Source organism: Rhinopithecus bieti, unplaced genomic scaffold, assembly GCF_001698545.2.
Source record: "Rhinopithecus bieti isolate Rb0 unplaced genomic scaffold, ASM169854v2 scaffold_5333, whole genome shotgun sequence".
Taxonomy (NCBI): domain Eukaryota; kingdom Metazoa; phylum Chordata; class Mammalia; order Primates; family Cercopithecidae; genus Rhinopithecus; species Rhinopithecus bieti.
This window is the reverse complement of record NW_016804678.1, coordinates 20,653-44,920: the sequence shown is the minus strand read 5'-3', so window position 1 is coordinate 44,920 and position 24,268 is coordinate 20,653. Positions and strand designations below refer to the sequence as shown.

Below are 24,268 nucleotides of genomic sequence, written 5' to 3'. Positions count from 1 at the left end.
TATTAGAAACAGCCAGTTCACATCTTGAATGTTTTGCTGCTTCAAAATTTCTTCCACCAGATACCATAAGTCATCATTCTCAAGTTCAAAGTTATGCAGATCCCTAGGGCAGGGGTATAATGCAGCCAAGTTATTTGCTAAAGTATAATAAAAGGAACCTTTGCTTCAGTTTCCGAAAAGATCCTCATCTCCATCTGAGACCTCGTCAGCCTGGCCTTCACTGTCCATATCATTACCAGAATTTTGGTCACAAATAATTAACAAGTCTCGAGGAAGTTCCAAACATTCCCTTATCTTCCAGTCTTCTTCTGAGCCCTCCAAACTCTTCCACCCTCTGCTCATTACCTAGCTCCAAGGTTGCTTCCACATTTCAGGTGTCTTTATAACAGTGCCCCACTCCTCAGTACCACGTTTCTGTGTTAGTCTGTTCTCACAGTGCTATAAAGAAATATCTGAGACTGGGTAATTTATAAACAAAAGAGGTTTAATTGGCTTACAGTTCCACAGGCTGTACAGCATGGAAGCATGATGCTGGCTTCTGCTTAGCTTGTGGAAAAGCCCAGGAAACTTCCAAGGATGGGGAGAATGCAAAGGGGAGCAGCACTTCGTATGGTCAAAGAAGGAGCAAGAGAGAGGAGCGAGGTGCCACACACTTTTAAACAACTGGAACTCATAAGAACTCACTATCACTGATGACTTCATCAAGGGGCGGGGGACAGGAGGGGCAGTGATGTTAAACCATGAGAAACTGCCCCTATGATCCAATTACCTCCTGCTAGGCTCCGTCTCCAACATTGGGGATTACAATTCAACATGTGGCTTGGTGGGGATACAGAGCCAAACCATGTCACTCTTCTCCTCTCTGTACATGGTGGAGCTCTTTGTTTCTGTGTCCTTCTGTAATAACACTTCCAGGTCAGCATTTTGGATTAGAGGTGCCAGTGTTGATGTCCAGATCAGGGCAGCTCCTGGCACAGGCTGTAGTGTGTGCTCGGCAGGACGGAGACAGGAACAGAGTCTGGAAGGGGAGGGTGTAAGCAGGATGCCAAGGGAGAGACCAAAAGTGTGTGAAGTCCTCCCATGTGGCTGCTCTGTGCTGTGGGGTGCACCACATGGCAAGTGAGGTGTGTTGTCTGCGCTGCTGGGAGTTGCAGAGCACCTCTGCTCAGACCAGTGAGAGTGGAGTTGCCAGCAAGAGACCAGGTGGCCCCTGACCAAAGCCTGAGCAGAAGGTGGAAAAATAGATTCTGCTGTTGAAGGTGGCACCCAGCAAGGGAGCAGAGGTGACCAGCATGATTTCAGGGGAGTTGGGTTCAAGGCAGGTGTGAGGTGTGGTTGTAATTTTTCCTGGGGTGAGGGCCTGTGAGATTTTAGGGTAAGGGAAAGGAGACAGTAGCGTGTGGCACCTGGCCCCTTGCAGTGAGTGAGGTGTGAAGAGCAGGGAGTGTGGCTGTAGCCCCAGGGGCCCCCGCTCATGCTTCTGATTTCTGTCCAACAGGTGCAGGCCACTGTCGTGGGGCTCTTGGCTGCTGTGGCTGCACTGCTGTTGGGCGCGGTGTCTCGAGAGGAAGTGGATATTGCCAAGGTGGAGTTGCTGTGTGCCAGCAGTGTCCTCACTGCCTTCCTTGCAGCCTTTGCCCTGGGTGAGCCATGCCCCAGCTGTGAGCTCCCACCTGCCCCCTGCTCCTCTGAGGTCCCGCCTCAGGGCTCATTGTGTTTTCAGTTTCTGGGGTGTGAGTCCCACTGCTAATGGGACTGATGGTGGGCTCAGGGGTCTCACTGGCGGGGTGGGCAGAGCCAGCTGAGTCTTCATGGCCCGCCTTGTGCCAGGCAGGGGTGTGTGCCACTCCTGCCACCACTCACCTCTGCTCTCTGCTGTGTAAAGACCTGTCCCTGCTCTGCAGATCTCTTCAGCTGTTGATACTCCCATGCCAAGGCCTGACATCTGCACACAGCAGGCTTGTTCATCTGTGCAGTCCGACTGTTGGTTTTTAAACACTTATTGAGCATGACCTTACACACAGGCCTGTGATGGGCTCTGGAGGCTGCAGGTGTCCTGAGGGCAAGGCACCATCACCTTGTGGGTGAGGATTTCAACATGTGGGTTGGGGGGATAGCAGTGTTGAGTGCACAGCACCACCCTCCCACATGTACCCACCTCCTGTCTCCCCTTCCCGTGTGCCCCGGCTCTGCTTGTGTAGCTCAGATTGTCTTGTGTATCATCTTTCTGCCTCATCTCCCTGCTAAAATGTCAACTCCTCAAGAGTGGGGACCCAGTAGTTTCTACCTGCTGCTGTCTGCTGCTCCTTTCTCATGTCAGACGTAGCTGGTGCTTAACATGTATCTGCAGCACATGTGAGACAGAAATGCGGGCAGACATACCCCCTTCCTTGGGGCTCACACATGTGCAGGGAAAGCAGTCGCCTCACATTGGCCACGCTGCATTTGTTGTCCATTGGTGATTAATTGTTGCTGGGTGTCTGCTGTGTGCCTGGCACCGTGTAGTGCTGGGGATATACTGTCAACAAAATGTGTTTTGATTTTATATTCCAGCTCAGGGGCAGACAATAAGCTTGTGAATATACAGGACACTAAAGTGAGTGCCACATGTCACTTTTGTCCTGAGGCCTCCTCTGACGAACACTAAAGTGACCTTTGTTCCAGCCGTGCTTTACGTTAGTGTCCTGTTTTACTCACCTCACCTCAAATGATGTGTTCATACACTTGTGTACTGTCTCTTCCCGCACCCGACAGGCATTTCCACTGATGGGAACAGAGCCTTTTGGTTATTGTCATCACTTAAACCAGGGCCAGGCTTATAACCAGCTTGCAGATGTTAGCTGAATGAATGGACTCTCCTCCAGCTCTCTCTTGGGTCATGTATCTGTGTGAATCTTGCAGACCACATGTCTTGCTTTGGTGCAATGAAAGAAAGAAAAGTTGATAACTTCATAATTGAACCTGTGTTTATACATCCATTCCCCCACCTACTTGCTCAGTCAGTACCCTCTGGGCTCAGCTCGCCGTAGGTTACCCATGTGGACTATTTGAGGTTTCTCGTTCCTGCCTACCAGGTAGCTGATCAGCCCCATTCCTGTGCCAGTGCATGGAGCCAGCGTGGAGGGTGTAGGCCAGAAGAGGACTGTGCCGAAGCCCGGCTGCAGGTTTACGGACCACATGTCCCTACTCAGGATGTTGGCTGAGGCTGGCTCCTAGTCACAGCCTGCACAGGCATGGACAGATGGTGGATGCCATGACCCAGCCTGGTCCACAGATAGGGCAGGATGAATGTGCTAGACTTTCCAGAGAAGAGGAGTCCAGGAGACCCTCAGCATAAAGTCTCCTGAAAACAACACAATCTAACAGTCCAGAAGGGCAGCCCTGTCTTTGCAGGGGCTTATAGAGAATACCATTCCCAGCTCCCCATTTTACAGAAGGGGAAACTGGGGCCCCGGAGATGGAATGAAGCTTAGCAACATAAGCAAAATCTGTATTGTCCATGACTGTTCAGAAGCATTGCGGTTACCTCACCAGGCAATGTTGAAGAGGCTGTCACACAAGCCTCAGGATAGTGGTTTTCAATAGGCGTCTCCAAACCACTGGTGTTCTTTTAAATGGTCCCTGCAAGATTGTCCCCAGCTTGCTGACTCAGCATGCAAACTCGGATTCACTTATATCTGGCATTCAGAAGGAGACACAGGGCTGTGACTTGTTCACAAGATCAGGCCAGGCACAAACCGGCTTGTAGTGGCAGCTTGAGGATGGCATCAGGTGTTGATTGTAATTGTTTTTAGAGTTACAAGATCCTGGGTAAAGTGTTAAAATGCCAGTAGCCACAACACAGAGTATCTTCTTAGAGAGCCAAGTGAGAGTCTGTTGAGTCAAGTCCTAGGCTGTGGATGGGGACTAGGAGATCATGTGTGATAGTCCCCTTCCGAGCACAGTCTGAACAGGAAGGAGGACTTCGGAGGCATGGTGGCCACGGAAATGTGAGCCTCACCTCTTCAGTACTGCCGCCCAAAATCCGCCACCACCGCATGTGCCTCCCAGTGCACCACGGACAGCACCGCCAAGCTCCCAGCACAGGACTGTTCCTGGGAGACACAGGGCCCTCCGAGTGTGCCTCTGACAGCCTGGCTGAGTGCACCTAGAAACGCAGTGCAGTCTCAGATGTACCCCACCTCCCCTGCCCCCCTCCCCTGCGCCCTGCCTGTGTCGATGTCCGTCAGTGCTCCCAGCTCCCTCCCACCCTCCCCGTCTTCCCTCACAGGCCTAGTCCCTAATGAACCTCTTACCCAGCTGATTCCATCTTGGTGTCTGCTTCTCAGAGGATGCCAGTAAACACAGGAGGCCATGAGCTCACCCCCGGGGGACCTGTTGCTCCAAGCATCTTTGGAGCAGCCTCCATGCAGCATGGGGCTGTGGGCTGCCTGTCTCTGGTTCCTGGTGATTTGGGAGCTCGGGAGCCACAGGTCACTCCTTAGCATCATGTGCACAGGTCACAAAGTGGAGTCCAGCTCTCCCTGCCTTCTCAGGCCTCCAGTGTAGTGGGAAGCTCTGAAAGTCAAGGCAGCCTGGCTTCACGTCAAGGCCTTGGTGGAGGGAGGCAAGTTAATGGGCAGCCTCCCTGCCATCTGCCAGTCCCGACTCAGTGTCCCCATCCTGTGCTGCTGTGCCTGCTCAGAGCCATCTGGCTCCCTGGGATTTGAGTTTGCTCTTTCTCCTCTCTCTCTGTAGGGGTGCTGATGATCTGTATAGTGATTGGTGCTCGAAAGCTTGGGGTCAACCCAGACAACATTGCCACGCCCATTGCAGCCAGCCTGGGAGACCTCATCACACTGTCCATTCTGGCTTTGGTTAGCAGCTTCTTCTACAGACACAAAGGTAAGGAGTGTCTTCTTCTGTAGACACAAAGGCTCCGTGGAGGAGGGGCCCTGGAACAGGTTATCACTGAGGCTGAAGGGTACTTTTGCATCCAGCCCATGTGTTGTTGCTTGAATGTGGCCCCCACATTTCATGTTTTGGAAACTTAACCCCTAACTTGGCAGTAGTGAAAGGTGGGGCCTTCAAAAGGTGATTGGATTAATGGATTGATGGATTAATGAGTTGTCATGGGAGTGGGACTGGTGGCTTTATAAAAAGAGGAGGTGAGACCTGAGCTGCACGCTTGGTTCCCTCACCATGTGATGCCCTGCACCACCTCCGGACTGCAGAGCCCCCTCCAGCAGGAAGGCCCTCACCAGATGCAGCCCCTCGACCTTGGGTTCTTCAGCCTCCACAACCACAAGAAATTTCCTTATGAATTATCCAATTTCTGGTATTCCCTATAAGCAAGTAGACTAAAGCAAAAAATTAATACTGAGAAGTAGGGTGTTACTGATGTCAACCTTAAATAACAATATCCAGAGAATATTGTTACCAGCAGTGAGTCCAGCTATCTGGAGAAACTCCAGAATGACAACTTTGCAGCAATTTCAGTTCTTTGTCTTCTGGAGGGAAAGATTTCAAACACAGGCAAGGTTTAAAGCAGGAGAGAGAATTTATTTTAAGCAAAGCAAGAGTTTATTAGAGAGAATACGCTTGAAAGAGAGTTGTGGGCGACTTGAAAAATCAAGTGTGTTGTTTGCTTCAGTCACACCCCCCACATCCATACCGGGGCAATTGTTTAAAGGCATTTTGTTCCTAACTGCCTCCCCCATTATCTTCATGTACCTGGAATTTGTGTTACAATGAACAATAATATAGCCAATCCATAGCTTATGTTATTTTAATGTAAATTGTTGGTAAACAACTTAGGAACAGCCTCTTCCTTTATCCTTAAAATTCCACTTGTAGCTGCTACTAATTGAAGTATATATCCAGAGCACTTGAATCTATGCTCCCACTGAGCTGTTCTTAAGTTTTGGGCTCAGGTAAACTCTAAAGTTAGTCATAGAATGGGTGGTTAGACATGAGCAAGGCAGGAGAGAGGGCCCCCAAGAGTGTTGGGCAGTTGTCAAGCTATGGTAAGGGAATTATAAATCTGTCCCCCTGAAATAATGAGCAGGACAAGGGAGGAACCCCAGAGCTGTCTGGTACTCATTGAGTAACAGAAGACACCTGGAGTTAGCAAGCCATAATCCCCGATAGTGTTTCAAGCATGTGCAGTGAAAGGGCAAGATGGTGAAATTTAACTGGTATATGACCTTCCTCTGGAGCGCTGGACCTGTGAGAGCTGCCCCTACTGAGCATGTGCACCACTTCAGTAAACACACTGCACATGCAGCTCTCCCAAGTGCTGGCAGGGCCACTGCACATGCCATAGATAAAGGCCCGCCCAGGGGAAGAACAAAAGGAAGACACAGAAAGCCCAGGAAAAGATAGGGGGTATAAAAACTCTAAACAAAGAAGCAAACAACACACTTGATTTTGACAATTGGTTGAGTTTATCTAAAGACCTGAGATCAACAGAAAGAAATGTCTGTGTTAAGAAAAAGGATTGTGGAGACAGAGTTCTTATTTGCAGAGGAAGCCTTCAGGTAGCTTCAGAGAGAAGAGATTATAAAATGCTTCTTATCAGACTTAAAGTCTGTGTTGATGTAAATGCCAGAGAGGGATAATGAGGCATGTCTGACCCCCACTCCCCGTCATGGCCTGAACCAGTCTTTCAGGTTACATTTTAAGAGTGCCCTGGCTGAGGAGGAAGTTCATTCAGATAGTTGGGATGGAGCTTAGAATTTTATTTTTGGTTTACCTGGTGAACTCCTAGAGAAAAGGGAAACGGCAGAAAAATTTGAAAATTTTTAGCCTGGCCATGTGGTAGAGAATGAAAGTTTCCAGGAGAGGAATCCAAGGGTGTGACTGAGCCACCAGTTCCTAAGGAGATTAGCATGGCTGAAAGGGAGCCCGGAGCTGATAGTCAAGACAAGGGGGAAACGGCCCAAAAGCATTTCAGAGATTTTTCTTGGCTCCCCCTCCCATCACAAGCCCAGAAACCTAGAAGGACGGAATAGTTTCAGGCGACAGGCCCAGAGCATGAGCTTGCTGCCCAGGGCCACCTAGGGACTCTGTTCCCTGTATCCCAGTGCAGTGCTCCTTAGCCATCCCAGCCATGGTTCACATGGCTCGGGTGCAGCTCATGCTGCCGCTCCAGAAGGTACAAGTCATAAACCTAGGTCCATGTGGTGCTAATTGTCCAGACTTGCAGAGGGCAAGGGCCTTGGAAGCTTAGTAGCCACTACCAAGTTTTGGAAGTATTTTGTCCAAAGCCTGGGGGCCCAGACAAAGACTTGTTTCAGGGCTGGAGCCACTGCAGAGCTCCCCTACTAGAGCAGTGCCAAGCAGAAATGTGGGATTAGAGCTGCTCCAGAGAGTTCCACCAGGACAATACCTGGTGGAGCCATGGAAGCAGGACTCCCACCAAGACCCCAGAACTGCAGAGCTGTTAATATGCGACTTCAGCCTGGGAGAGCTGGGTGGACTGAGCACAGCACAGCTATGGTTGGAGGTAGGGGGCTGTCAGAGGCCTGGGAGCCTCAACCCCCACACCAGCGTGTAGAAGATGCCTGGCATGGAGTCAGAGGAGAAAGCTCTGGAGTCGTAAGCCCCAATGTCTGCTCTCTCAGGTTTTGGCCTATTGGTCTTTTTGTCCATTTCTTCCTTTTGGATGGGAATGTCTGCCTTATACCCATACCACCATTGTATCTTAGAAGCAGATAGCTTGTTTTGATTTCATAGGCTCACATGTGAGACCCTGCACTTGGGCTTTTGAGTTAATGCTGGCATAATTTAAGACTTTGGCTATGAGAATGGAATGAATGTATTTTGCATGTGAGAATGCCATGAATTTGGGGGATCAGGGGTGGAATGCTGTGGTTTGAATGAGTTCCCTCAATTTCACGTGTTGATCCCCACTGTGGCGGTATTGAAAAGTGGGGCCTTTAAGAGGTGATTGGGTCATAAGGGCTCTGCCCTCATGAATGAATTAATCCAGTCATGGATTAATAGATTAATGTATTCATGGACTGCAGAGTCCGCGCCAGCAAGAAGGCCCTCACCAGAGGCAGCCTCTCGACCTTGGACTTCTCAGCCGGTATAACTGTAAGAGCAAATTCCTTTTCTTTAGAGATTACCCAGTTTCGACTGTTCTGTTATAAGCAACAAAACTGACTAAGACACTGTGACCTTCAAATCAGCCATTATTCCCACAGGAAGGACCCTGCTGTATTACAGTCAAAAATTGTTTTACAGATGGAAAGAAAGCCTGAGGTCATTCCACAAGTTCAAGGAGTGCTCAGGAAAGTGCTTCAAGCTCTCCAAACCATGTTAGGAAGGATGAGCAACTGAAGCCTGCATTTATATGGGTTGTTAACTTCTACCTTTAGGGCAGAGGTGTACTAGGAAGTTGAGTGGGGCCTGAGGCTGGTCGGCCACACTGATGTGTCCTCACAGGATTGGAGGGCAGTGGGCACGCAGTGACAGTTGTTGAAGAAGTGCCCAAAGGGAAGAACCTCAGCAAAGCTACAATTTATCACTCCCATGGGAATGTGGGCCCAGGGATTTGGGAAAGCATCCCATCTTTACCTGTTGGCAACTGAAGCAGACAAATAAACAGCCGTGATTTAGAGGGTATTGGCACTGGGACCCTTTCTGTCCCAGCTTTGGGACCGTCTCCTTGCCATCCTGGTGTTGCCTGCCAGCAGTCATGTTTAATCACCAGGAAGATTCGCCAAGTTTAGTTAAGAGGTAATGGAGATCTGTAAGAAATAAGATGACCTAATTTTAAGCTAAACTGAACTTAAAACAAGAAAGTTTGTGTGGGTTGAGTTGGATTTGCAAAATAAGTGAGAGTTCAGGCATCACATGAACTTTTTCCTCTGCCCCATGCTGTACTGTATGCTCATTTCCACACGACTTATGATTTAGACACAGAATCACTGTTAGAGCATCCCTCTCTCCTGTGAGACTGTGACCTTCTCTCTGCTACATTCAGGAGTCACTGGGACTGGTCTGTATTAGATAAATCTTGACCCACTGAGGTGTAAGCAGCTGACTATGGCACCTGCTGGGTGTAGTTGGGAATTGGCATTGCACACTGGGGAGGTGTGCTGGGAGAGCATGAGGCAGGCCCTGGGGGTGCTTGTGAGTAGCTAACTGAAAACTCAGACTGGATTCAAAAGCATCCTATAAGGTGATGCTTCTGCAGGCCGCTGTTTCCCAGAGGGCAGGAGACCTGGTTAGAGCTGGCTGGGCCTGACTTATATCTCCTGCAGAAGCCACGCCCTCCTACCATTAAGTACCTTGTCTGTAGCCAGTCTGGGGCACCTGAGGCAGATGAATGGGCCATGACCCTTTAGTGCAGAGAAGGAAGGAGAGGATATTCCTGATAACACCACCAGAGAGGGAGTGCATGAGACACAGACACATGTCTGGGCACCCCTGAATGTTGGGCCCCCTTAGCAGGTGAGCCTGCCCTCCAGAGGGTGGGGCTGAGTGTGAGAGGACCACTCTAGAGAACGCCGGTGTCTTGTTCTGTCAATTGTGGAAGGGGACCCTCACACGGAGCACAACACAGAAAGGGAGGAATGAATGCATGAGGAGCCCGAGTGTGTCAGGCTCATCCTGGGCCCCTGCAGCAGTGACTGCTCCAGCACCTGGCCAGTCTTCACTGACCTCTTGCCAGTGGAGAATATGAGACGGAGACACGAGTAGCTACCTGGCTGGTGACCTGTGTAGTTGCCTGGGACTGGCCTCAGCCAGGACCACAGGTGGCATCCCATAGCCAGCCCTGTCGTTCCATAGACCCAGGCCATACGTAGCCCTTACAGGGCTGCTTGCTGTCTAGGCAGCCACCCTTTTTTGCATGTCTGCTTCCTCCTGCTACCTGTCGAGAAGGTGAGATGAGATTGTGCACACGAAGTACTGAGCATAGTGCTGGCTCATGGTGCGTTCCATACATTGTACTTCTATTTATTTATGACAGTAGCATCAGGGTGGGAGGAGGCAGAACAGGGTACTTTATGTGGCGAAAATAGCAAGTTTGCCAGAGAAGTGGAGTTGAATGTGGCAGGAATGGAGGACAGAGAGGAACTTTTCCAGTTACTTCTTGGGATGGTGAAAGTTCTTTGAAAAGTATGGCAAGGCAGTTCCCCCTCAACTAATGAGGACAGGAGCGTCCTCACCCACCTCTTGTGAAACCCAGGCCCAGCCTGTGTGTGCTGGCCTTAGCCATACAAGCCGCATGTGTCCCTGTTCTCCTTTCAGATAATCGGTATCTGACACCACTGGTCTGCCTCAGCTTTGCGGCTCTGACCCCAGTGTGGGTCCTCATTGCCAAGCAGAGCCCACCCATCATGAAGATCCTGAAGTTTGGCTGGTTCCCAATCATCCTGGCCATGGTCATCAGCAGGTGAGCAGGAGCCAGGGCCATGGCCCCCTCTTCCTTCTCTCAGCCATGAAGGCCTCTAGAGCCAGTGTGACACTCACTGCCTTGGGGGTCCAGGATGGAGTGAAATGTAGCTGTGGGCTCTTTCAGTAACTCCCATTGCTGATTGAATCATACCTTTTTACTTTCTTCTCTCCCTTTCACTGAGAACCCTGGGCCTTGCCGGTTCTAAGAGAGGCTGCCCTGTTTACATTTGCCAGAGCACCAGGGACCCAGGAAGAGCCAAAGCCAGGGCCACCCCATGAGTGCATTGGAGCCCCAGGGGAGACAGTGGCTTTCAGGCCATGGCCGCCAGAGCTTTGCTGGCCCAGACCCCTGCTTAGGTGGCAGGTCCCCCACCTCTGCATCAAGGCCACATCTGCTGACTTATTCATCCTCCTGGTCACTGGCCACGCATGGCTACTGGTGGGAGCTAGACAGCTGTGGGGTTAGCTCCCCTCCAGAGCCTTAGAACCTTTAGCTGAGCCCAGGTCCACCACCCTCCAGCTCCCTCTCAAGGCCCATTTCCTGGGAGTCGACCTTGATGGGGGCCACCGCAGTCCATTCTGATGGGTTTTTCCAACTTTGAGTCTTGGGGAGAAGAGGAGATGGAGTAGGTATCCTTGCTTCCAGGAGGCTCCTGGGCTCCTTTTACAGATTGACCTAGCTTCTCCAGGGGTCTAAGAAATTCCAAGGGGTGGGAAAGCTTTTGCTAAATTACAGTGGCCAGTGGGAGCAATTTCTGGCTGCAACATTTTCTGAGAACACAGGGCGGGCATGAGGTGATCCTCCTGCAGTTTCTGTTTTCTGCTGAAGAGTATCTCAGCCGTGGTTCCAGAGTCTTGGGACAGCCCAGCCAGCTGTGTGCCCTTGAAAAGGCATTTGTTTGTTTTGCAATAAGTGGGTGTTCTTGGATGGCCTTCTGCAATGGTTGAGATTCAAAGTGGAGATGGAAAAGCATGAGGAGGGTGCAGAGGATGCTGGGGAGACCAGCTTGGCTGCAGCAGATATTTTGTGTAGGGGAGAGGAGAGTGTCTGCCAAGGGTGGGAAGCCAGGCTGAGAGGGTGATTTGTGTGGAGGGTTGCAGGACCATTTTAAGTGTAAACTCTGATAACTTGACTGCTGTCTGCTATTTCCCCAGTTTTGGAGGACTCATCTTGAGCAAAACCATTTCTAAACAGCAGTACAAAGGCATGGCGGTATTTACCCCCGTCGTATGTGGTAGGTATTTGAGGGATTCCCATGTGGTCCCTGGGCTGGGTTGGCCCCCAGGATTGGGTCGGACCTGAACAGCAGACCTCAGAGGGACAGCACCAGCCCCGCACAGGCAGTGGGGCAGCTGAGCCGTGGACAGACTGCTGCCTTACAGGGATGCCGGAACAGGTCTTCTTAGATGGAAGAAGCCTGGGAAGGAAGCCCCACACACTGCTCGCAGCAGCTCAGACCTGGCTCCTCATAGGTAGCCCCCAAACATGAGCTCTCCTGACAGAACCAAATTCCAGGCTTTGCCAGCACTGAGTCAAACTCCGGCCTCGATGGCACCTGCTGATGGAGCATGGCTTTCAGAACCAGGGCGCTGGCTCTTGTGACTTTTCTTTTCTTTTTTTTTTTCTTTGGATTCATTGCTGACATCAGAACTCAGATATTTACACTTAAAAATCTAGATTTCTTCTTAAAAAGTTAAGACTGTAACAAATACCAGGCCTACACTCTGGGCACTGCAGCAGTCCCTGAGACAGATCCAGGACTGTGCTTCCCAGCTGCCTTGATCCCCGCTTCCCTGTTGTCTGACACCTGGCTCTCTGCACATACTTACCTCCTAGGCCTACATCCTGTGGGGTTTGTGTGGATGACCCCTCTTTTAACCAAAGCTTAGTTTGGTGTCTGGTGTCTGATAAGTTTCTGTAAATGGAAGTGATCAGTTAGGAGAAGAACAAAACATAATTTGTCCAATTTAGCCCCCAGGTCCTGGCCTGCGGGGACTGAAGAAACAGCCTTCAGAGGCTCTTACGCAGCCCCTGCGTGTCCAGTGTCCCTCCTCCCTTGCTCCCTTAGGGGACCATGTCTTTGTTCCTTGCATGTCAGTGAGCCACTCAGCATGTCCTCACCCCAACAGTGCCAAAGTGCCTTCACATTGTGAGTAAGGACAGCAACAGAAGGCTTATTACGTTGGAGTGATTTTTGGAATGAGTCACTAACTGGGATGCCTTTAGTGGCCACTCAAACAATCTGCATGAATTATGCAGGCCCAGCAGCTAGACAGTGAGGAATAGCGGGGACAAGCTGCAGAATGCATTTCTCATATGAACAGCATGGTGCCTGTCCAGCTCCAGCCAGTAGTTGCCTCGGGAGAGTGTAGATCCAGACTTGCCAGAGTTGACTTGGGAAGAGAAGCTGAGAATCTGTATTAAGGGCCTAGTAAACAGTACCAATTAATTTGAGATTTTTTTTCTTTTTAAAATTATATATGGGCCAAGCAGAATAGATCGCAGCAGTCCTGTACCTGAAGACAATTGTTTGCATCCTCTAGAGCAGCCTACATGGTTGGCCTCTGCCCCAGAGGTCACCCACTGGTGCACACCTGGCCCGGCTAGGGATAGTGCTCCATGGCACTGAGGAAGTAGGACGGGGGAATCCCCACCTTCCGTCAGCCCATCCCCACATCTGCCCCCACAGAAGGAGTGCTCAGCATGGCCTTTGTCACCTGGGCCATCTGGCCCTGGCTAAGCCTGAAACCTTTTTCATACCCCGTGGGATCCCGGAACCTCAGCAGGAAGCCCTAGTGTTCCCAGAGACCGCATGTGCTCATGGTTTTCTGGGCATCATGACTCTGCCTCTAGGGTTCTGTGTTCTATGCCCTGTCAATCTACACATGACCTCGCTCATCCTGTTTCCCCTAAAGCCACTTGCTCTGGGCATACACCCAAAGCTTCTGTGAATGTGGGAGTCTGCACTAACAACTGAGCTCCCACAGAGAGGCTCACGTAGCACCACAAATTGAAATCATGCAACAGACGTCTTTTCTTCAAAGCTGTCAGGCCACACAGCCATGAGAGGTGTCCCAGGCACGTCTCCTGCCGCATGCTTGCTTTGCCACCTGTGATCATCTCTCTCCTCCCCTCACCTTCCCTCTTACTCTTTTTTTTTTTTTTTTTTTTTTTTTTTTTTTGAGACGGAGTCTCATTCTGTCACCCAGGCTGGAGTGCAGTGGTGCAATCTTGGTTCAATGCAACCTCTGACTCCCAGGTTCAAGTGATTCTCCTGCCTCAGCCTCCTGAGTAGCTAGGATTACAGGTGTGCACCACCACACCCAGCTATTTTTTTATATTTTTTAGTAGAGACAGAGTTTCACCATGTTGGTCAGGCTGTTCTTGAACTCCAGACCTCAAATGATATGCCCACCTCAGCCTCCAAAAGTGCTAGGATTATAGGTGTGAGCCACCGCGACTGGCCCCCTCTCATTCTTATCTGCTGTTTTCATTCCTCTCCTCTCCTCTCCTTCCCACCTTGAGTGAAAAAAAAAAAAGTCACTTTCATTTTCTCAGATATTCCAGCCTGTAGTTTGGTTCCTGTCAATGCCTGTGGCCTTGAAGTCTGACTTATCCAGACTGCCTTATCATGCCGTGCTCAGACCTTTCTGTCCACTCTCCCCTCATTCTCACTTTGTCCCTGGATCCCCTCCCCATCCTCACTCCAGCCAACAAATATTTATGGAGAACCTGCTTTACAGCCACACTCCCTTCACCTTGAGAGATGCCAGCAGTCAAGGTGATGCAGTTACTCCCTGGATACCTCGCTCACAAGCTCTGGGCCACCCTGATGTGCTACCAAACAAGATCTGTGGTCAAGTGGGAGGAAATGAAACGATAATGAAATACTGAATTAACCAAAGAAGGCTTCCTGGAGGGAGGGAACTTAAAATAAGGGTTACAACTTAGAGACTGGTGTAAAGAAAGGGAAAACAGATTCCTTTTCTCCTCATAGGTGTTGGTGGCAATCTGGTGGCCATTCAGACCAGCCGAATCTCAACCTACTTGCACATGTGGAGCACACCTGGCGTCCTGCCTCTCCAGATGAAGAAATTTTGGCCCAACCCGTGTTCTACTTTCTGCACATCAGGTGGGTGTCATGTCTTTCAGAGGCCATCATAGCCATTTCTTTAAACAAGAAAACATCTGTGTCATTGGAATCTGGTGTTTGTAGCAATGGATGCCTGAAGCCAGGGCTGATCTCGGCACACATCACCTTCAGGACCCCAGAAATGAGACTCCCTGGCCCTACCTTTCCTTCATTCCTTCATTCAATTATTTATTGAATGTCTACTGGGCACTAGGTGTCAGGTTAGTGGTGAAACAGGGAGAGCTGATTTCTTGCTCTTGGAGTACACAGTATAGAAGAGCAGATAAACACAAGTGAGCTCATAATTACAAACTATGGTGGGTACTGAGCAGCAAAAGTGCAGACTGCAGTGAAAAAGAATTAGAAGAGATACATTTGGGATAGGGAAGCTCCTCCCTGAGGACAAGCGGGTGTTGTTGGGAGGAGGAGGGCCAGAGAAGAAGGGGCTTTCAGGGCAGTGGGTGCAGTCTAGCAAAGGCCCAAAGGCAGGGAAGAATATGGCAAGCCTGAAGAACTGAAAGACCAATGTGGCCTGAGCTGAATGAACAGGAGGGTATGAAGGGTGCTGAGGCCAGAGAGGCCAGAAGGAGGTGATCAGACAGGGCCTTGAGGACGGAGCCTGGATTCTACTCAGAACCACTGGAAGCTTTTGGAGATGTTGTATTTTTTTGTTGGCTTTGAAAAACTAGATTTTTTTTCCTGTTACATTGTTTTGGATTTCCTTTCTGTTTTAAGAACTACCTTTAGCTGTCTTTTGGGTTGGCTGCTGGCACGTTTCTGAAGGATATTTTCACTGGTTATAAAATTTGGTGTTGATAGTTTTTTTCAAACACTTGAAAATGTGTCGCTTCCTTCTGATTCCATGACTTATGATGAGAAATCTGCCATTTCCATGTGTTTTGCTGTATAGGTATGGTGCCATTTCTCTCTTGCATATTTCAAGACCTTGTCCTTAGTTTCTAGGAGTTGGATTATGATATGTATTGGTATGGACTTCTTGGGGTTTATCCTATTTGGGGTTTGCTAGGCTCCTTGAACACATGGATTTATATCGTTTGTCAAATCAGAAAATTTAAGCCATCACTTTTCAGCTGCACTCTCCTTCTTTTTGATATTCTAATGACATGAATGTTAGATCCTCTGTTACAGCCCCCCAAGTCCCTGAGACGCTGTTTGGTTTTTGCAAAGTCTATTACTCTCCTTGTTTAGATTGGCTCATTTCTATCACTTTTTTCTCCAAATTGACTGATCTTTTTTCTCCTGCCCTCTCCATTCTGCTGTTGAGCCTATTCACTGAGTTGTTTGGGACTTTTGGGGGTATTGTATGTGTTTAGTTTTTTTTTTTTTTTTTTTTTTTTTTGAGACAGAGTCTCGCTCTGTCACCCAGACTGGAGTGTGGTGGCGAGATATCAGCTCAGTGCAAGCTCTGCCTCCCAGGTTCACACCATTCTCCTGCCTCAGCCTCCCGAGCAGCTGGGACTACAGGTGCTCAGCACCACGCCCGGCTAATTTTTTGTATTTTTAGTAGAGACAGGGTTTCACCGTGTTAGCCAGGATGGTCTCGGTCTCCTGACCTCGTGATCCACCCGTCTAGGCCTCCCAAAGCGCTGGGATTACAGGCGTGAGCCACCGCGCCCGGCCATGTTTAGTTTTAACATTTCCATTTGGTTCTTCTTTCTATCTTCTTTTTCTTTTCTGAGACTTTCTATTTCTTTGCTTATACTTTCTATTTTTTTTTTTTTGTTTCAGGTGTGTTTGTGATTGCATGATGAAGCATTGTTGTAGTGGCTTCATTAGAACGGCTTTCATGTGATGCTGACATCTGTGTCATCTCACTCTGCTGTCTGTTGGTTGTCTTTTCTCATCCAGGTTGAGATTTTTCTGGCTCTTGGCAAGATGACTGATTTTCACTTGAATCCGCACATTTTGCGTATTATGTGACAAAACTTTGGATCATATTTGAATCTGTACTTAGCTGGCCTCCTTTGACACTGCACCACTGGGGAGAAGGGATGGACTGCTGCCCAGGTGGGGATGGAAGCCTGGGTTCCCCACTCAGCCTCTATTGCTATCCTGGGAGAAGAGGAGCACCTTGTTATTGCTGGGCACAGTGCAATCTAGGTTCCTCACTAGGCCTCCTCTGAGATCGCCCTGGCTGGGGCAGGGAGAGATGCCTTGTTGTTGCTCCCCACATGGCTTCACTGACAAGATGGGGGCCCCATTAGCACTGGGTAGAGATGCAAGTTCTGAATCTCACCCTGCCAGCCACAGGAGATGATGGTGGTCCCACCAGGCCTTTCCTGACGAGGTCAGGGCTGCAGTTTTTCCCATGGTGTCTGTTGGAGTAGAGTAATTACTATCTGAAACTTATTTGTTTTGCTGGGCTTCTCCTTTCCTGGCCTTTGGCAAAAAAGCTCAGACTTCTGTGGAGTCTGTTTTTTTGAGACAAGGTCTCACTCTGTCACCCAGGCTGGAGTGCAGTGGCACAATCTTGGCTCACTGCAACCTCCACCTCCCTGGTTCAAGTGATTTCTCCTGCCTCAGCCTCCCAAGTAGCTGAGATTATAGGCGTACACCACCATACCCAACTAATTTTGTATTTTTAGTAGAGAGAGGGTTTCACCATGTTGGCCAGGCTGGTCGTGAACTCCTGACCTCAAGTGATTGCCTGCCTTGACCTCCCAAAGTGTTGGGATTACTGGCGTGAGCCACCACACCCAGCCTATGGAGTTTTGTGGTTTTTTTTGTCTATTTGTATCTGCATTTCTTGATGGCTGAGGCCAGGACTCAGTCTTGGATATGTGAGACAAATAAAGAAAGAGAAAAAGGACAATTTAGGGGACTCACGACCATGTTGTTCATTGCAGCCTAAGGTCCCCAGCCAGCCTTTCAGAATCTGCTTACGTTTGTTTTATATACAGTGTTCAGGGCTTTCAGTTGTACTTAATGGGAGAAACAGGATGAAGTATGTCTTCCCTATTTGTTCAGAAGTCAAACTCCCTGTTATATTTTCTAACTTGTCATTTGAATATAGAAAAGCTGTTATTTTCTGTGTTATTTGTGCACCTAAACATTTTATTGAATTCTTATTGTTTACATGGTTTTCCTATAGATTTTCTTGAGTTCTCATACCAACTTCCAGTAGTAGCTTCTTCCAATCCTTTTGCTGCTTCTTTTTGACATTTTTTTAAATAATACTTTTATTCCTTGTCTGATTTCTCATCATGAATAGATGTTGTTGCTCCTCTGCACTAGCTTTGAGCTACATGTGACCTTTTTTCTCCTTTTCTTTATTATTTTGGTGAAATACATATATTAACTCAGAGGCAAATGGAGACCTACTTTTCATTAGAACTCTATTTTCATTTGAGAAATCAATCATATTCATGTTAAAATTTTTTAAAGTGTTTGTGGTAGGGCCAGGGTCAATCACACTTATTGTAAAGTCTCGCACTCAGAGCATGGGAATCTAAAGGAAACCCGGGGCTCACTGGCACATTGCAGGTGTGCTGACAGGGCCACAGAGGCTGCTGTGAAGAAGGAGCTGCCCGAGGTCCCCTTTTGAGCCGACTGCCCTCCCCAGATCACCAGCACTGCATTGAGTGGAGCAGCGCACCCAAAGCTCTTTTCCTCCTTAAGCCCCTTGCATGTTCGCTCTTGTCTGCTCAAACTCCTCTCCCCCAAATTCAAATCCCAGCTGAAATATCTGCACTAGCTCATCCCCACTGATACACACTTCCTGCTTTTTGCCCTTCTTTTTACCCTTATTTTCTTCAAAGTACTTGTCAGAATTTGAAGTAGCCTTTCTTGCTCCTTTTTATTTCTGCTTACTTGATTCTTGTTTCTCTTCTCTAAAATATCAGCTCCACGAGGGAAGGGGACAGATTGTATCCCCATCTGCCAGAACATGCTTGCCACAGAGTAGGTGTGCACTGAACACTTGGGAATAAATGGATGAGTGAGTGTGGATGCCTCACTAAGGACTGTCACATGCCAAAGTGGCCTCACTTCAGGTCACATAACCTCCTTGGTTCTGTTTCTTTCAGAAATCAATTCCATGTCAGCTCGAGTCCTGCTCTTGCTGGTGGTCCCAGGCCATCTGATTTTCTTCTACATCATCTACCTGGTGCAGGGTCAGTCAGTCATAAACAGCCAGACCTTTGTGGTGCTCTACCTGCTGGCAGGCCTGATCCAGGTAAGCCTGACTGCAGCAGCAGAGGTGCACAGCTGGGTAGTCAGCCAGCAGCCTTGATCTCCTGTCTGAGTGAGAGGCTGAAGGAGGCGGGTGGGGGTAGCTGGACATGTGGGGCACAGTCCCTATCTTCCAGGAGTCGAGTCAACTTGTCAGATACAGAGGCCACTCCACACGGCACACCACACGCTGCGTGCCACACACTCCACAATACACAGCGCATTGCACACATTCCACACCACACCACAAACTCACCACACACTCCATACCACACAGCACATCCCATACACTCCATACCACACACTGTACCCCACACGATCCACACCACACATTCCACACCACACACTCCACACCACACATTCCACACCACACACTCCACACCACACACCACACACTCCACACCACACAGCGCATCCCACACACTTCACACACCCCACACCACACACTCCGCACCACACAGCACATTCCACACACTTCACACCACACACCCCACACTACAGACTCCACACCACACACCCCACACTACACACCCACACCACACACCCCACACCACACTCCACACCACACACTCCACACCACATACTTCACACTACACACCTTACACCACCCAGCACATCTCACACACCCCACACCACACACTCCACACAGTGCACGCCACACACACTACATGCTGCATGTCACAGTGAATGCCACAGAGTGCATGCTGCATGCTACACACTATACATCTTGCGCTACGTACTGCACTGCATAGTACACATTTCATCCTGCACATCACCCCTCACATTATATGCTGCATGCTAGACACGGCACACCACATGCCACACACTGCATGCAGCACATTCATTATCACAGGATAAGAGGAGCAGCCCTGAGGATGAAGCATGTTCCCATGGAACAGGCTGATGAGTGGTCCAGCCATCCACTGCCTCCCCAATGGTGGGTGGGTACCAGGCCCCTGCAGGGGGTGCTGCTGCAAGGCATGCATAGACATTGATCAGGCCTGGACAGCAGTGAGCACGGTGGTGAAAGAGATTAAGCTGGTGCCTGTGTTGGGCAGGTATTCAGCACACTGTCTGCCTACACTGCAGCGGGCTGATGGTCCCCAGTGGGCCTGGGGCCTTTGCAGGGAGCACTGTGGGCACTGGAGGGCAATTCTGTGGGTGTGATGTTGGTACTGGCACTTTCTCATCTTCCCGAGTTTATGGCATTTGTAACTGTGGTATGTTCCTGACCCTAAAGAGTAGGATTAGGGAAATCCAAGAAGTTGTCCTGAGCAGCAGCAGCAGCTTATGACTCCAGCTGGGGAGAAGGAAGGAGCTGGGGTCAGCCTGGACAAGGGACTAAGGAGCCATGAGACCTGAGCAGGCTTGTGTGGACTACCCCATGGCACCTTCAGGAAGGGCTGACTGTCCTAACCTCCAGGGGAGAAGGGCTCAGGCAAACCCAAATGAACATCTCAGCAAAGTCCCGTGAGTGGAGCCTATCGCAGCAGAGAGAGCCCCAGCTGGTGAGTGGCAGTGGGTCTGACTGGCCCTTCAGGGTGCCAGAAGCAGGGCCCACCAGAGGGCGTCTAGGAATGTGCAGACGAGGATCACCTCTCTAGCCACTGCTTGAGCTCAGAGCTGGGCTTCAGAACCCAAGAGAAGCTGGAGGTAGGAGGCTGGCTGGGGTTGACATGTCCACCTTGGTGTCTCTCCTTGGGCCTCAGCTAGTGCTTCCTGCCTGTACTTGGCTTTCTGACTTGGTCTTTTGTGTCTCTTCGCCCTTCTGACAGGTGACAATCCTGCTGTACCTGGCAGAAGTCATGGTTCGGCTGACTTGGCACCAGGCCCTGGATCCTGACAACCACTGCATCCCCTACCTTACAGGGCTGGGGGACCTGCTCGGTACTAGCCTCCTGGCACTCTGCTTTTTCACTGACTGGCTACTGAAGAGCAAAGCAGAGCTGGGTGACATCTCAGAACTGGCATCTGGACCTCCCTAACTGGGCCCTGCTGGTCCCATTTGCTCATTAGAATTTCCTCTCACATCAGTGGGGTACAGAATTCAGTTTCTCCCTTCCCAGGTCCTTGGGATGGTTGACCCCTGCCTCTGCAGTAGCCTTTTGTGAGTCTGCTAAGGTAGCTCTCACACACTTCGGCTCTGGGGTTGATACCTGAGCCCACAATAGAGCCCTGAAATCGAGAGCACAGCTTGAGTGTGTGAATATGATGTGTGCACATGCTTAATGACCGTGTGAGTGTGCACGCGTTTGTGGAAAGGAGGATATTCTGGCCTGAGAAGCTAAAGAAGAGGCATGTCCAGTATGCTTTGCAGGATGTATTTGCTCCTTTCCATTCCCATGCAGCCCAGATTGGGGTGGAGCAGGAAGGAGCTCCTTTCTGTTCCCAAGCCTCAGGACTCTTGAGCTGTGGCTTACTTGCTGGTTCAAGCTCCGTGGGCCACACTGCTGCTGTGTCAAGAAGGTGTACAGCCTCCCCAGGATGGGGCCTTGTACAACCCTTCATCCGTGCTCAACATTTAATCGTGTCCTAGCTGTCTTTTTATTTTCCTTTTTGTTTGTTAGTAAAAACCTCTATTTAGATTTCAGTAATCAGAGAAGTGTAAAATAAAACAGATTATATTGTACTTGACTTTTTATGTCTTTAAAGATAGTTAATGCAACCCTGAGGCTTGGGGGTCTATAAATAACAAAAGCATCTGGCATTTCTCTAGTTCAGTTTTTCTCAAAGTGGTCTTCAGCCTAGAAACATCAATGTCACCACAAAACCTGTTAGAAGTGCAAATTATTATCCCTCACCCCCAGGCCTGACCAGCCAAATCAGCATCTCTTGGGAGTAGAGCCAGCTATATGGGTTCCACAAGCCCTCCAGGTTTCTCATGCACACCCATGTTTGAGAACTACTACTTGAGAACATCATCTTTAAAAAATGTATGATTGTTTCCTGTCTCTTAGTCGCTCATCAGGACAATTGTAGCCATGCTTGGGCCTGAGGATTATTATCTTCATGTGGTAAAACAGACATCTCTTCATTTATTCAACAAATGTTGACATAGAACCTCTTGTTATCAATGGAAGGAAAAGACATGGTGCATTAACTGGAATAATTGAGGAGAGTTTAAGGAAGTCACAGTTTATAGGTGCATGGGGACCAGAAGAAGGGGTGAAGCATCCTGGGGCCAGGCACTACCAGACATTCACCTGTCCTGGAGAATAGTTGGGATTGTGGTTGCCTGAGATGCATGGGGATCTCTAATAAAGAGACACAGCTACATTAGCTTGTGGCCTGGCAGAGAAAGCCAGGGAAATAAATACCCCAATCTCATTCTCTGTCCACCCTATTATCTCCTGCCAGTGTTTCCCATTGGCCATACCCAACCAGAAGGTCAATGACTGGGGAGCCATCTGACAATCCACAGAGGTTTCAGCCTCCTGGGGCACAGAGCCAGGGAGGCTGGGGATAGATCTGGAGAGGCAACTGGAGAATATTCAGCACAACTATGTGCCAAGCTCCAGGCTAGATAATGGGGACACACTTGTGGGCAAAGAACTCATCATCCCTGGTTCAAGTCCCTACTGGGAGAGACAGTCATCAATATCACACAAGTATTGAAAGTCCAGCTCTGATAAGTCCTGCAAAAGACAAGCATGCGATGCTATTGAAGCATGTAATGACAGCTAACATCTATCAAGCACCTTCTGTGTGTCTGGTTGTGTTCTAAGCATTTGACGTGTAAACTCTGATAACCTCACAATAACTGATGCAGTACGTACCACTCCCATTTGTAGATGACTGCAGCATTGTAAAGCTTCTTAACGTTACCAAGGCCCTATGGCTAGTGAGTAGTGGACTGAGGATTTGAACAGACATTTGAGCTCAGACCCAAGCAATGTGTGTGCTAAAGAGGTTTGACCAACACAGTGTTACAAGATACTTGAGGTGTTGCTTTTCCAGCCAGAAACCTCTGTGGCCAGTTGTGCCTTTGCCTGAGTTTTGCTCAGGCCCGCTGGGCTTGTTCTATCCACTCGGCCTGGCAGGCTGCACTCAGCTCACACTACCAGCCTGGGATCCCACACCTGCCAGGGGTAAGCCAGTCATGGAGTAATGAGGGGTATGTGAGTGAGTGAGCATGAGGTCCAACCACTGCACACAGCCAGGCATTCCAGCTGCTGTGGTGGGGCAGGCAGCTCCAGGCACTGGCACAGGCGCTGGCTCCATGCAAGGCTGCAACTGGATCAGATGTACCACAAGCAGCTTCCACTGCGGTCACCCACATCTGGACAAGGGGAACATGGTGGTGCCCAGAAGCTTGGAGACACCAGGAACCGCAGAGCCCCAAAGAGGGTGTCACAGCTCTGGCTTGGGGAGCTCCAAGGTCTGGGCTCCCAGAAGGGCTGTAGCTCTTCTCTCCTTCTCATCGCCTGCAACATGGCAAGCAGGGGACGTGTTTCGGCCCTGTTGTTATAGCTCTTTCAGTCTCGCCATTCAGCGTGTCCCGAGTTCTTGTCCTGCCTTCAGGAGGAATGAGGTATGCAGACAACTGAAGGGTGAGCAAGACAGAGGGGAGCTTCACCAAGTGACAGTACAGCTCTCAGGAGACCCGGAGTGGGTAGCTGTTTTCCACAGGCAGGTCGTCCCAACAAGTGTGAGTCTGGCTGAGTCGAGGGTTTTTAATGGGCACAGAAGGGAGGAAGTGCATGCTGATTGGTACATGCGTGGCCATGGGTGGGGCTGGAAAAAGCACCATAAGTTTTCACTCCAGGCTGCGAACTCCACCCTGAACTGGCACCTGGCCCCCAGGCTTCAGGCCATTCCTGGATCGAAGTGGGGGTTTCAAAGGGCCCCGCCCCTTTCTGCCCAGGAACCTGTCTGCCTCCTGCTACCGACATGCTGTCCATGGTGCCCAGGCTGTTTGTGTCAAAGGGCACCCGCAGGCCTGTGCTAAGCTGCCCCTAATCACCTCCCAGCCTCCCTCCCAAAGAAGGGGACCCAAAGTCGGCACCCAAAGTCCAGAAAGGGCTGAGGCAGTGGTGGGGCGGGCATGTCAGCACTGCCCTGAGTGCACACAAATTCAGCCAGGTCCCAACAGCATCTAGGCTTGGCTTCCATTTTATTCCGAAATTATAGTGGGTGCCAGGAGCAGTGAGAGGCCAGGGAGTGGGAGCAGGCAATTCTGAGCCTGCAGGGGCAGGGGGGCTTCTGGGGCCCTGAGAGCACAGGGATGCCTGGGTCTGCAGCCACGGCTGGGTGGCTGCAGTGGTGCCCAGAAGTGCAGGGCTCCTGCCCCACCAATTCAGTAGGGCATGGGGCCCTCGCCTGTTCCTGGCTCCTGCCGGCCCCATGGAGTGTGCAAACCCAGCCATGTCTCCCCCACTGCAGCTGGCATATTCACATCCACTGTTCCAGATGGGCCGCCTCTGCCATCAGTCCCCCTCTGAAGAGGTACATCTGCCATTAGGATAGGGATGATGACTGTTAACTGCTTCATGCTGACAAAGGGCACTGTTTTGGGAAAAGTCGCAGTCAGAGATTCTCTCAGAGGCCTATCTAGG

General features: G+C 49.9%; 1 protein-coding gene across 7 annotated transcripts in view; it reads left to right on the top strand.

Moving 5' to 3' along the window:
- SLC41A3 (solute carrier family 41 member 3) overlaps positions 1–21,347 on the top strand; it is a 75,301-nt gene extending 53,954 nt beyond the window's left edge. For all 7 annotated transcript variants that reach the window (XM_017869886.1, XM_017869881.1, XM_017869882.1 and 4 more), the window contains 7 exons: positions 1,499–1,643; positions 4,738–4,884; positions 10,243–10,387; positions 11,545–11,624; positions 14,388–14,522; positions 18,569–18,717; positions 20,489–21,347. In XM_017869886.1, coding sequence (XP_017725375.1) covers positions 1,499–1,643; positions 4,738–4,884; positions 10,243–10,387; positions 11,545–11,624; positions 14,388–14,522; positions 18,569–18,717; positions 20,489–20,698 — 1,011 coding nt within the window. In that variant the 3' untranslated portion in view covers positions 20,699–21,347. The remainder of the gene's footprint in view (positions 1–1,498; positions 1,644–4,737; positions 4,885–10,242; positions 10,388–11,544; positions 11,625–14,387; positions 14,523–18,568; positions 18,718–20,488) is intronic.
- The last annotated feature ends 2,921 nt before the right edge of the window (positions 21,348–24,268 follow it).